We start from the raw sequence: 16,842 nt of genomic DNA, 5'->3' as shown, positions 1-16,842 counted from the left end.
ACACATGTAATACAGGCACTGCCCATGTAATATCACACATGTAATACAGACCCTCCTCATGTAATATCACACATGTAATACAGACACTGCCCATGTAATATCACACATGTAATACAGACACTGCTCATGTAATATCACACATGTAATACAGACACTGCTCATGTAATATCACACATGTAATACAGACACTCCACTTGTAATATCACACATGTAATACAGACACTGCCCATGTAATATCACACATGTAATACAGACACTCCTCATGTAATATCACACATGTAATACAGACACTCCTCATGTAATATCACACATGTAATACAGACACTCCTCCGGTAATATCACACATGTAATACAGACACTCCTCATGTAATATCACACACATAATACAGACACTCCCATGTAATATCACACATGTAATACAGACACTCCTCATGTAATATCACACATGTAATACAGACACTCCCCATATAATATCACACATGTAATACAGACACTCCTGATGTAATATCACACATTTAATACACACACTCCTCATGTAATATCACACATGTTATACAGATGCTCCTCATGTAATATCACATGTGTGATACAGACATTCCTCATGTAATATCACACATGTAATACAGACACTCCTCATGTAAAACACCCATGTAATACAGACACTCCTCATGTAATATCCCACATGCAATGCAGACACTCCTCATGTAAAATCACACATGTAATACACACACTCCTCATGTAATATCACAGTTGTAATACAGACACTCCACATATAATATCACACATGTAATACAGACACTCCTCATGTAATACAGACACTCCCCATGTAATATCCCACATGTAATACAGACTCTCCTCATTTAATATCACATATGTAATAAAGACACTCCCCATATAATATCACACATGTAATACAGACATTATCCATGTAATATCACGCATGTACTACAGACACTTCTCATGTAATATCATGCATGTAATGCAGACACTCCCCATGTAATATTACACATGTAACACAGACATTATCCATGTAATATCACACATGTAATACAGACACTCCCCATGTAATATCACAAATGTAATACAGGCACTCCTCATGTAATATCACACATGTAATACAGACATTCCTCATGTAATATCACACATGTAATACAGATACTCCTCATGTAATATCACATGTGTAATACAGACACTTCTCATGTAATATCACACATTTAATACAGACACCCCTCATGTAAAATCACCCATGTAATACAGACACTCCCCATGTAATATCACACATGTAATACAGACACGCCTCATGTAATATCACACATGTAATACAGACACTCCTCATGTAATATCACATGTAATACAGACACTCCTCATGTAATATCACACATGTAATACAGACACTCCTCATATAATATCACATGTAATACAGACACTCCCCATGTAATATCCCACATGTAATACAGACACTCCTCATGTAATATCACACATGTAATACAGACACTACTCATGTAATTTCACAGATGTAATACAGACAATCCCCATGTAACATCACATATGTAATACAGACACTGCCCATGTAATATTAGATATGTAATTCCCATAGCAACCAATCAACTCACTTCTTTCATTTTTAATAAGGGCTCTGTAAAATGAAAGAAGCGATCTGATTGGCTGCTATGGGCAACTTGGCAATTTTTCCTTTGAACAGGTTTTGATAAATCTCCCCCTAAGAGAATATCTTCATGTAGTTTATATTTTCCTCTTTGTCCTCAGGCAGCACAGATGTTCTATTGGTGTGCTGCCTTTGGACCAGAGGAAAGAAAACATACAGGTAGGATAACATTGGTTAATACCCCCCTGGTGGATCCTCCATTACCTCTTGCTGTTGATGACTTGATCTGCTCCAAGGATGCACTGATCTCCATCAGGTCTTTATCTGTGGAAAAGGATCAGAAAACATTTTATAAATGATGTAGACATGTTATATATGATGTACAGCCTGAGTATTTCTGTTCTTTCCTTTACAGTCACATGGAGGATACAACAGTTTGGGATCTACAAAATCTACAGCCATTTACATACAGTGACATGAATACAAATACACGTTATACAGTCCCCATATAATATTACACATGTAATACAGACACTCCCCATGTAATATCCCACATGTAATACAGACATTCCCCATGTAATATCACACATGTAACACAGACACTCCTCATGTAATATCACACATGTAATACAGGCACTGCCCATGTAATATCACACATGTAATACAGACCCTCCTCATGTAATATCACACATGTAATACAGACACTGCCCATGTAATATCACACATGTAATACAGACACTGCTCATGTAATATCACACATGTAATACAGACACTGCTCATGTAATATCACACCTGTAATACAGACACTCCACTTGTAATATCACACATGTAATACAGACACTGCCCATGTAATATCACACATGTAATACAGACACTCCTCATGTAATATCACACATGTAATACAGACACTCCTCATGTAATATCACACATGTAATACAGACACTCCTCCGGTAATATCACACATGTAATACAGACACTCCTCATGTAATATCACACACATAATACAGACACTCCAATGTAATATCACACATGTAATACAGACACTCCTCATGTAATATCACACATGTAATACAGACACTCCCCATATAATATCACACATGTAATACAGACACTCCTGATGTAATATCACACATTTAATACACACACTCCTCATGTAAAATCACACATGTTATACAGATGCTCCTCATGTAATATCACATGTGTGATACAGACATTCCTCATGTAATATCACACATGTAATACAGACACTCCTCATGTAAAATCACCCATGTAATACAGACACTCCTCATGTAATATCCCACATGCAATGCAGACACTCCTCATGTAAAATCACACATGTAATACACACACTCCTCATGTAATATCACAGTTGTAATACAGACACTCCACATATAATATCACACATGTAATACAGACACTCCTCATGTAATACAGACACTCCCCATGTAATATCCCACATGTAATACAGACTCTCCTCATTTAATATCACATATGTAATAAAGACACTCCCCATATAATATCACACATGTAATACAGACATTATCCATGTAATATCACCCATGTACTACAGACACTTCTCATGTAATATCATGCATGTAATGCAGACACTCCCCATGTAATATTACACATGTAACACAGACATTATCCATGTAATATCACACATGTAATACAGACACTCCCCATGTAATATCACAAATGTAATACAGGCACTCCTCATGTAATATCACACATGTAATACAGACATTCCTCATGTAATATCACACATGTAATACAGATACTCCTCATGTAATATCACATGTGTAATACAGACACTTCTCATGTAATATCACACATTTAATACAGACACCCCTCATGTAAAATCACCCATGTAATACAGACACTCCCCATGTAATATCACACATGTAATACAGACACGCCTCATGTAATATCACACATGTAATACAGACACTCCTCATGTAATATCACATGTAATACAGACACTCCTCATGTAATATCACGCATGTAATACAGACACTCCTCATATAATATCACATGTAATACAGACACTCCCCATGTAATATCCCACATGTAATACAGACACTCCTCATGTAATATCACACATGTAATACAGACACTACTCATGTAATTTCACAGATGTAATACAGACAATCCCCATGTAATAACACACATGTAATACAGACAATCCCCCATGTAACATCACATATGTAATACAGACACTGCCCATGTAATATTAGATATGTAATTCCCATAGCAACCAATCAACTCACTTCTTTCATTTTTAATAAGGGCTCTGTAAAATGAAAGAAGCGATCTGATTGGCTGCTATGGGCAACTTGGCAATTTTTCCTTTGAACAGGTTTTGATAAATCTCCCCCTAAGAGAATATCTTCATGTAGTTTATATTTTCCTCTTTGTCCTCAGGCAGCACAGATGTTCTATTGGTGTGCTGCATTTGGACCAGAGGAAAGAAAACATACAGGTAGGATAACATTGGTTAATATCCCCCTGGTGGATCCTCCATTACCTCTTGCTGTTGATGACTTGATCTGCTCCAAGGATGCACTGATCTCCATCAGGTCTTTATCTGTGGAAAAGGATCAGAAAACATTTTATAAATGATGTAGACATGTTATATATGATGTACAGCCTGAGTATTTCTGTTCTTTCCTTTATAGTCACATGGAGGATACAACAGTTTGGGATATACAATATCTACAGCTATTTCCATACAGTGACATGAATACAAATACACCTTATACAGTCCCCATATAATATTACACATGTAATACAGACACTCCTCATGTAATATCACACATGTAACACAGACACTCCCCATGTAATATCACACATGTAATACAGACACTCCTCATGTAATATCACACATGTAATAAAGACACTCCTCATGTGATATCACACATGTAATATGGACACTCCCCATATAATATTACACATGTAATACAGACACTTCTCATATAATATCACACATGTAATACAGACATTCTTCATGTAATATCACACATGTAATACAGGCACTCCCCATGTAATATCACACATGTAATACAGACAATCCCCATGTAATATCACACATGTAATACAGACACTCCTCATGTAATATCACACATGTAATACAGACACTCCTCATGTAATATCACACATGTAATACAGACACTCCTCATGTAATATCACACATGTAATACAGACACTCCTCATGTAATATCACACATGTAATACAGACAGTCCTCATGTAATATCACACATGTAATACAGACAATCCCGATGTAATATCCCACATGTAATACAGACACTACTCATGTAATATCACACATGTAATACAGACACTCCCCATATCATATTACACATGTAATACAGACATTCCTCATGTAATATCAGACATGTAATACAGGCAATCCCGATGTAATATCACACATATAATACAGACACTCCCCATGTAATATCACACATGTAATACAGACACTCCTCATGTAAAATCACATGTAATACAGACACTCCTCATGTAATATAAGACATGTAATACAGACAATCCCGATGTAATATCCCACATGTAATACAGACATTCCTCATGTAATATCACACATGTAATACAGACACTCCTCACGTAATATCACACATGTAATATAGACACTTCTCATGTAATAAAGACACTCCTCATATAATATCACACATGTAATATACACAGTCCTCATGTAATATCACACATGTAATACAGACACTCCTCATGTAATATCACACATGTAATACAGACACTCCTCATGTAAAATCACATGTAATACAGACACTCCTCATGTAATATAAGACATGTAATACAGACAATCCCCATATAATATCACACATGTAATACAGACAATCCCCATGTGATAACACACATGTAATACAGACAATCCCCATATAATATCAGACATGTAATACAGACACTCCTCATGTTATATCACACATGTAATACAGAAAATCCCCATGCAACATGACATATGTAATACAGACACTGCCCATGTAATATTAGTCATGTAATTTGAATCTTCCCCATGAAATATACAACCCATAGAGGGAGAATTATCAAAAAATGTTCAAAGGAAAATTTGCCCATAGCAACCAATCAACTCACTTCTTTCATTTTTAACAAGGGCTCTGTAAAATGAATGAAGCGATCTTATTGGCTGCTTTGAGCAACTTGTCAATTTTTCCTTTGAACAGGTTTTGATAAATCTCTCCCTAATAGAATATCTTCATGTAGTTTATATTTTCCTCTTTGTCCTCAGGCAGCACAGATGTTCTATTGGTGTGCTGCCTTTGGACCAGAGGAAAGAAAACATACAGGTAGGATAACATTGGTTAATACCCCCCTGGTGGATCCTCCATTACCTCTTGCTGTTGATGACTTGATCTGCTCCAAGGATGCACTGATCTCCTTCAGGTCTTTATCTGTGGAAAAGGATCAGAAAACATTTTATAAATGATGTAGACATGTTATATATGATGTACAGCCTGAGTATTTCTGTTCTTTCCTTTATAGTTACATGGAGGATACAACAGTTTGGGATATACAATATCTACAGCCATTTCCATACAGTGACATGAATACAAATACACGTTATACAGTCCCCATATAATATTACACATGTAATACAGACACTCCCCATGTAATATCACACATGTAACACAGACACTCCTCATGTAATATCACACATGTAATACAGACACTCCACATGTAATATCACACATGTAATACAGACACTCCTCATGTAATATCACATATGTAATAAAGACACTCCTCATGTGATATCACACATGTAATATGGACACTCCCCATATAATATTACACATGTAATACAGACACTCCTCATATAATATCACACATGTAATACAGACACTCCCCATATAATATCACACATGTAATACAGACACTCCTCATGTAATATCACACATGTAATACAGACACTGCCCATGTAATATCATATATGTAATACAGACACTCCTCATGTAATATCACACATGTAATACAGACATTCCTCATGTAATATCACACATGTAATTCAGACACTCCCCATGTAATATCACACATGTAATACAGACACTCCCCATATAATATCACACATGTAATATAGACACTCCTCATGTAATATCACACATGTAATACAGACAATCCCCATATAATATCACACATGTAATATAGACACTCCTCATGTAATATCACACATCTAATACAGACACTCCCCATGTAATTTCACACATGTAATACAGACACTCCCCATGTAATATCACACATGTAATACAGACACTCCCCATATAATATCACACATGTAATATAGACACTCCTCATGTAATATCACGCATCTAATACAGACACTCCCCATGTAATTTCACACATGTAATACAGAAACTCCTCATGTAATATCACACATGTAATACAGACACTCCTCATGTAATATCACACATGTAATAAAGACACTCCTCATGTGATATCACACATGTAATATTGACACTCCCCATGTAATATCACACATGCAATACAGACACTCCTCATGTAATATCACACATGTAATACAGACACTTCTCATGTAATATCACATATGTAATACAGACACTCCCCATATAATATCACACATGTAATACAGACACTCCTGAAGTAATATCACACATGTAATACAGACACTACTCATGTTATATCACACATTTAATACAGATACTCCTCATGTATTATCACATGTGTAATACAGACATTCCTCAAGTAATATCACACATGTAATACAGACACTCCTGATGTAATATCACACATGTAATACAGACACTCCTCATGTAATATCACACATGTTATACAGACACTGCCCATGTAATTTCGAACATGTAATACAGGCACTCCTCATGTAATATCACACACATAATACAGACACTCCCATGTAGTATCACACATGTAATACAGACACTCCCCATAAACTATCACACATGCAATACAGACACTCCTGATGTAATATCACACATTTAATACTGACACTCCTCATGTAATATCACACATGTAATACAGATACTCCTCATATAATATCACATGTGTAATACAGACATTCCTCATGTAATATCACACATGTAATACAGACACTCCTCATGTAAAATCACCCATGTAATACAGACACTCCTCATGTAATATCACACATGTAATACAGACACTCCTCGTGTAATATCACATGTGATACATACACTCCCCATGTAATATCCCACATGTAATACAGACACTCCTCATGTAATATCACACATGTAATACATACACTCCTCATGTAATATCACAGTTGTAATACAGACACTCCCCATATAATATCACACATGTAATACAGACACTTCTCATGTAATACAGACACTCCCCATGTAATATCTCACATGTAATACAGACACTCCCCATGTAATATCACACATGTAATACAGACACTCCCCATGTAATATCACACATGCAATACAGACACTCCTCATGTAATATCACACATGTAATACAGAAACTTCTCATGTAATATCACACATGTAATACAGACACTCCCCATATAATATCACACATGTAATACAGACACTCCTCATGTTATATCACACATGTAATACAGATACTCCTCATGTAATATCACATGTGTAATACAGACATTCCTCAAGTAATATCACACATGTAATACAGACACTCCCCATGTAATATCACACATGTAATACAGACACTCCTGATGTAATATCAAACTTGTAATAAAGACACTCCTCATGTAATATCAGACATGTAATACAGACACTCCTCATGTAATATCACACATGTAATACAGACACTCCTGATGTAATATCACACATGTAATACAGACACTCCTCATGTAATATCAGACATGTAATACAGACACTCCTCATGTAATATCACACATGTAATATAGACACTCCTCATGTAATTTCACACATGTAATACAGACAATCCCGATGTAATATCCCACATGTAATACAGACACTCCTCATGTAATATCACACATGTAATACAGACACTCCCCATATCATATCACACATGTAATACAGACATTCTTCATGTAATATCAGACATGTAATACAGACAATCCCGATGTAATATCACACATGTAATACAGAAACTCCTCATGTAATATCACACATGTAATACAGACACTCCTCATGTTGTATCACATGTAATAGAGACACTCCTCGTGTAAAATCACCCATGTAATACAGACACTCCCCATGTAATATCACACATGTAATACAGACACTCCTCATGTAATATCAGACATGTAATACAGACAATCCCGATGTAATAACCCACGTGTAATACAGAAAATCCCTATGTAATAACACACATGTAATACAGACAATCCCCATGTAATAACACACATGTAATACAGACAATCCCCATGTAATAACACACATGTAATACAGACACTGCCCATGTAATATTAGACATGTAATTTGAATGTTCCCCATATAATATACAACCCATAGAGGGAGATTTATCAAAACCTGTTCAAAGTAAAAGTTGCCCATAGCAACCAATCACCTCACTTTTTTCATTTTTAACAAGGGCTCTGTAAAATGAAAGAAGCGATCTTATTGGCTGCTATGGGCAACTTGGCAATTTTTCCTTTGAACAGGTTTTGATAAATCTCCCCCTAAGAGAATATCTTCATGTAGTTTATATTTTCCTCTTTGTCCTCAGGCAGCACAGATGTTCTATTGGTGTGCTGCCTTTGGACCAGAGGAAAGAAAACATACAGGTAGGATAACATTGGTTAATACCCCCCTGGTGGATCCTCCATTACCTCTTGCTGTTGATGACTTGATCTGCTCCAAGGATGCACTGATCTCCTTCAGGTCTTTATCTGTGGAAAAGGATCAGAAAACATTTTATAAATGATGTAGACATATTATAAATGATGTCCAACTGAGTATTTCTGTTCTTTCCTTTATAGTCACATGGAGGATACAACAGTTTGGGATCTACAATATCTACAGCCATTTCCATACAGTGACATGAATACAAATACACGTTATACAGTCCCCATATAATATTACACATGTAATACAGACACTCCTCATATAATATCACACATGTAATACAGACACTCCCCATGTAATATCACACATGTAATACAGACACTCCTCATGTAATATCACACATGTAATACAGACACTGCCCATGTAATTTCAAACATGTAATACAGGCACTCCTCATGTAATATCACACACGTAATACAGACACTCCCATGTAATATCACACATGTAATACAGGCACTCCTCCATGTAATATCACACATGTAATACAGACACTCCTCATGTAATATCACACATGTAATACAGACACTCCCATGTAATATCACACATGTAATACAGACACTCCTCATGTAATATCACACATGTAATACAGACACTCCTGATGTAATATCACACATTTAATACAGACACTCCTCATGTAATATCACACATGTAATACAGATACTCCTCATGTAATATCACATGTGTAATACAGACATTCCTCATGTAATATCACACATGTAACACAGACACTCCTCATGTAAAAGCACCCATGTAATACAGACACTCCTCATGTAATATCCCACATGTAATACAGACACTCTTAATGTAATATCACACATGTAATACATACACTCCTCATGTAATATCACAGTTGTAAAACAGACACTCCCCATATAATATCACACATGTAATACAGACACTCCTCATGTGATACAGACACTTCCCATGTAATATCCCACATGTAATACAGATACTCCTCATGTAATATCACATGTGTAATACAAACACTCCCCATGTAATATCACACATGCAATACAGACACTCCTCATGTGATATCACACATGTAATACAAACACTCCTCATGTAATATCACATGTAATACAGACACTCCTCATGTAATCTCAGACATGTAATACAGACACTCCTCGTGTAATATCACATGTGATACATACACTCCCCATGTAATATCCCACATGTAATGCAGACACTCCTCATGTAATATCACACATGTAATACAGACACTCCTCATGTAATATCACAGATGAAATACAGACACTCCCCATATAATATCACACATGTAATACAGACATTCCCCATGTAATAACACACATGTAATACAGACAATTCCCATGTAATAACACATATGTAATACAGACAATCCCCATGTAATATCACACATGTAATTTGAATGTTCCCCATGTAATATACAACCCATAGAGGGAGATTTATCAAAACTTTTCAAAGGAAAAGTTGCCCATAGCAACCAATCAACTCACTTCTTTCATTTTTAACAAGGGCTTTGTAAAATGAAAGAAGCGATCTGATTGGCTGCTATGGGCAACTTTGCAATTTTTCCTTTGAACAGGTTTTGATAAATCTCCCCCTAAGAGAATATCTTCATGTAGTTTATATTTTCCTCTTTGTCCTCAGGCAGCACAGATGTTCTATTGGTGTGCTGCCTTTGGACCAGAGGAAAGAAAACATACAGGTAGGATAACATTGGTTAATACCCCCCTGGTGGATCCTCCATTACCTCTTGCTGTTGATGACTTGATCTGCTCCAAGGATGCACTGATCTCCTTCAGGTCTTTATCTGTGGAAAAGGATCAGAAAACATTTTATAAATGATGTAGACATGTTATATATGATGTACAGCCTGAGTATTTCTGTTCTTTCCTTTACAGTCACATGGAGGATACAACAGTTTGGGATATACAATATCTACAGCCATTTCCATACAGTGACATGAATACAAAGACATGTTATACAGTCCCCCTTTAATATTACACATGTAATACAGACACTCCTCATATAATATCACACATGTAATACAGACACTCCCCATGTAATATCACACATGTTATACAGACACTCCTTATATCATATCACACATGTAATATAGACACTCCCCATGTAATATCACACATGTAATACAGATACTCCTTATATAATATCACACATGTAATACAGACACTCCTCATGTAATATCACATATGTAATACAGACACTCCTCATGTAATATCACACATGTAATATAGACACTCCCCATGTAATATCACACATGTAATACAGATACTCCTTATATAATATCACACATGTAATACAGACACTCCTCATGTAATATCACACATGTAATACAGACACTCCCCATGTAATATCACACATGTAATACAGACACTCCCCATATATATTATCACATATGTAATACAGACACTCCCCATGTAATTTCACATATGTAATATAGACACTCCCCATGTAATATCACACATGTAATAGACACTCCTCATGTAATATCACACATGTTATACAGACACTCCTTATATCATATCACACATGTAATACAGACACTCCCCATGTAATATCCCACATGTAATACAGACACTCCTCATGTAATATCACACATGTAATACAGACACTCCCCATGTAATATCAAACATGCAATACAGACACTCCTCATGTAATATCACACATGTAATACAGACACTTCTCATGTAATATCACACATGTAATACAGACACTCCCCATATAATATCACACATGTAATACAGACACTCCTGATGTAATACACACATGTAATACAGACACTACTCATGTTATATCACACATGTAATACAGATACTCCTCATGTAATATCACATGTGTAATACAAACATTCCTCAAGTAATATCACACATGTAATACAGACACTCCTCATGTAATATCACACATGTAATACAGACACTCCTCCGGTAATATCACACATGTAATACAGACACTCCTCATGTAATATCACATGTAATACAGACACTCCTCATGTAATATCAGACATGTAATACAGACACTCCTCATGTAATATCACACATGTAATACAGACACTCCTCATGTAATATCCCACATGTAATACAGACACTCCTCATGTAATATCACAGATGAAATACAGACACTCCCCATAAAATATCACACATGTAATAAAGACAATCCCCATGTAATAACACACATGTAATACAGACACTCCTCATATAATATCACACATGTAATATAGACACTCCTCATATAATATCACACATGTAATACAGACACTCCTCATGTTAGATCACACATGTAATACAGACTCTACCCATGTAATATCACACATGTAATAAAGACAATCCCCTTGTAATAACACACATGTAATACAGACAATCCCCATGTAATAACACACATGTAATATAGACAATCCCCATGTAATATCACATATGTAAAACAGACACTGCCCATGTAATATTAGACATATAATTTGAATGTTCCCCATGTAATATACAACCCATAGAGGGAGATTTATCAAAACCTTTTCAAAGGAAAAGTTGCCCATAGCAACCAATCACCTCACTTCTTTCATTTTTAACAAGGGCTCTGTAAAATGAAAGAAGCGATCTGATTGGCTGCTATGGGCAACTTGGCAATTTTTCCTTTGAACAGGTTTTGATAAATCTCCCCCTAAGAGAATATCTTCATGTAGTTTATATTTTCCTCTTTGTCCTCAGGCAGCACAGATGTTCTATTGGTGTGCTGCCTTTGGACCAGAGGAAAGAAAACATACAGGTAGGATAACATTGGTTAATACCCCCCTGGTGGATCCTCCATTACCTCTTGCTGTTGATGACTTGATCTGCTCCAAGGATGCACTGATCTCCTTCAGGTCTTTATCTGTGGAAAAGGATCAGAAAACATTTTATAAATGATGTAGACATGTTATATATGATGTACAGCCTGAGTATTTCTGTTCTTTCCTTTACAGTCACATGGAGGATACAACAGTTTGGGATATACAATATCTAAAGACATTTCCATACAGTGACATGAATACAAATACACGTTATACAGTCCCCATATAATATTACACATGTAATACAGACACTCCTCATATAATATCACACATGTAATACAGACACTCCTCATGTTAGATCACACATATAATACAGACTCTACCCATGTAATATCACACATGTAATACAGACACTCCTCATATAATGTCACACATGTAATACAGACACTCCTCATGTAATATCACACATGTAATACAGACACTCCTCCTATAATATCACACATGTAATACAGACACTCCCCATGTAATATCACACATGTAATACAGACACTCCTCGAGTAATATCACACATGTAATACAGACACGCCTCATGCAATATCACACAAGTAATACAGACAATCCCCATGTAATATCACATGTAATACAGACACTCCCCATGTCATATCACACATGTAATACAGACACTCCCCATGTAATATCTCACATGTAATACAGACACTCCCCATGTAATATCATACATGTAATACAGACATTCCTCCATGTAATATCACACATGTAATAGAGACATTATCCATGTAATATCACACATGTACTACAGACACTCCTCATGTAATATCACTCATGTAATGGATAAACTCTGCATGTAATATCACAAATGTAATACAGACACTGCCCATGTAATATCAATAATGTAATATAGACACTCCCCATGTAATATCACACGTAATACAAACACTCCCCATGTAATATCAAAAATGTAATATAGACACTCCCCATGTAATATCACACATGCAATGCAGACACTGCCCATAAAATATCATACATGTAATACGGACAATCCTCAATTAATATCACACATGTAATACAGACACTCCAAATGTAATATCACACATGTAATACAAACACTCCCCATGTAATATCAAAAATGTAATACAGACACGCCCCATGTAATATCACACATGTAATACAGACACTGCCCATAAAATATCACACATGTAATACAGATATTCCTCATGTAATATCACACATGTAATACAGACACTCCTCATGTAATATCACACATGTAATACAGACACTCCTCATGTAATATAATGCATGTAATGCAGACATTCCTCATGTAATATCACACATGTAATGCATTCATTCCCCATGTAATATCACACACGTAATATAGACATTCCTCATGTAATATCTCAAATGTAATACAGACACTCCCCATATAATATCATACATGTAATACAGACATTCCTTCATGTAATATCACACATGTAATAAAGACACTCCCCATATAATATAACACATGTAATATCACATATGTAATGCAGACACTCCCCATGTACTATTACACATGTAATACAGACACTCCCCATGTAATATCACACCTGTAATACAGACACTCCCCAAATAATATGACACATGTAATACAGACACTCCTCATGTAATATCACACATGTAATACAGACACTCCCCATGTAATATCACACATGTTATACAGGCACTCCTCATGTCATATCACGCATGTAATACAGGCACTCCTCATGTTATATCACACATGTAATACAGATACTTCCCATGTAATATCACATGTGTAACACAGACACTCCTCATGTAATATCACACATGTAATACAGACACCCCTCATGTAAAATAACCCATGAAATACAGACACTCCCCATGTAATATCACATGTAATACAGACACTCCCCATGTAATATCCCACATGTAATACAGACACTCCTCATGTAATATCACACATGTAATAAAGACCCTCCCCATATAAAATAACACATGTAATACAGACACTCCTCATGTAATATCACACATGTAATACAGACACTCCTCATGTAAAATCACATGTAATACAGACACTCCTCATGTAATATAAGACATGTAATACAGACAATCCCGATGTAATATCCCACATGTAATACAGACATTCCTCATGTAATATCACACATGTAATACAGACACTCCTCAAGTAATATCACACATGTAATATAGACACTTCTCATGTAATAAAGACACTCCCCATATAATATCACACATGTAATATACACAGTCCTCATGTAATATCACACATGTAATACAGACACTCCTCATGTAATATCACACATGTAATACAGACACTCCTCATGTAAAATCACATGTAATACAGACACTCCTCATGTAATATAAGACATGCAATACAGACAATCCCCATGTAATAACACACATGTAATACAGACAATCCCCATGTGATAACACACATGTAATACAGACACTGCCCATGTAATATCACACATGTAATACAGAAAATCCCCATGTAACATGACATATGTAATACAGACACTGCCCATGTAATATTAGTCATGTAATTTGAATCTTCCCCATGTAATATACAACCCATAGAGGGAGATTTATCAAAACCTGTTCAAAGTAAAAGTTGCCCATAGCAACCAATCACCTCACTTCTTTCATTTTTTACAAGGGCTCTGTAAAATGAAAGAAGCGATCTTATTGGCTGCTTTGAGCAACTTGTCAATTTTTCCTTTGAACAGGTTTTGATAAATCTCCCCCTAAGAGAATATCTTCATGTAGTTTATATTTTCCTCTTTGTCCTCAGGCAGCACAGATGTTCTATTGGTGTGCTGCCTTTGGACCAGAGGAAAGAAAACATACAGGTAGGATAACATTGGTTAATACCCCACTGGTGGATCCTCCATTACCTCTTGCTGTTGATGACTTGATCTGCTCCAAGGATGCACTGATCTCCTTCAGGTCTTTATCTGTGGAAAAGGATCAGAAAACATTTTATAAATGATGTAGACATGTTATATATGATGTACAGCCTGAGTATTTCTGTTCTTTCCTTTACAGTCACATGGAGGATACAACAGTTTGGGATATACAATATCTACAGCCATTTCCATACAGTGACATGAATACAAATACACGTTATACAGTCCCCATATAATATTAAACATGTAATACAGACATTCCCCATGTAATATCACACATGTAACACAGACACTCCTCATGTAATATCACACATGTAATACAGGCACTGCCCATGTAATATCACAAATGTAATACAGACCCTCCTCATGTAATATCACACATGTAATACAGACACTGCCCATGTAATATCACACATGTAATACAGACACTGCTCATGTAATATCACACATGTAATACAGACACTGCTCATGTAATATCACACATGTAATACAGACACTCCACTTGTAATATCACACATGTAATACAGACACTGCCCATGTAATATCACACATGTAATACAGACACTCCTCATGTAATATCACACATGTAATACAGACACTCCTCATGTAATATCACACATGTAATACAGACACTCCTCCGGTAATATCACACATGTAATACAGACACTCCTCATGTAATATCACACACATAATACAGACACTCCCATGAAATATCACACATGTAATAC

The 16,842-nt window shown here is 35.9% G+C and overlaps 1 protein-coding gene across 1 annotated transcript in view; it reads right to left on the bottom strand.

Moving 5' to 3' along the window:
- LOC130324280 (C-type lectin domain family 4 member M-like) overlaps window positions 1-16,842 on the bottom strand; it is a gene marked incomplete at its 5' end in the record, with an annotated part of 86,434 nt that overhangs the window by 57,882 nt on the left and 11,710 nt on the right. The window contains 7 exons of the mRNA XM_056553230.1: window positions 1,871-1,930; window positions 4,131-4,190; window positions 5,984-6,043; window positions 9,400-9,459; window positions 11,148-11,207; window positions 13,220-13,279; window positions 16,103-16,162. Coding sequence (XP_056409205.1) covers window positions 1,871-1,930; window positions 4,131-4,190; window positions 5,984-6,043; window positions 9,400-9,459; window positions 11,148-11,207; window positions 13,220-13,279; window positions 16,103-16,162 — 420 coding nt within the window. The remainder of the gene's footprint in view (window positions 1-1,870; window positions 1,931-4,130; window positions 4,191-5,983; window positions 6,044-9,399; window positions 9,460-11,147; window positions 11,208-13,219; window positions 13,280-16,102; window positions 16,163-16,842) is intronic.

Source organism: Hyla sarda, unplaced genomic scaffold, assembly GCF_029499605.1.
Source record: "Hyla sarda isolate aHylSar1 unplaced genomic scaffold, aHylSar1.hap1 scaffold_262, whole genome shotgun sequence".
Taxonomy (NCBI): Eukaryota; Metazoa; Chordata; class Amphibia; order Anura; family Hylidae; genus Hyla; species Hyla sarda.
The sequence above is the reverse complement of the archived record's forward strand: the minus strand, read 5'-3'. Positions and strand labels throughout refer to the sequence as shown.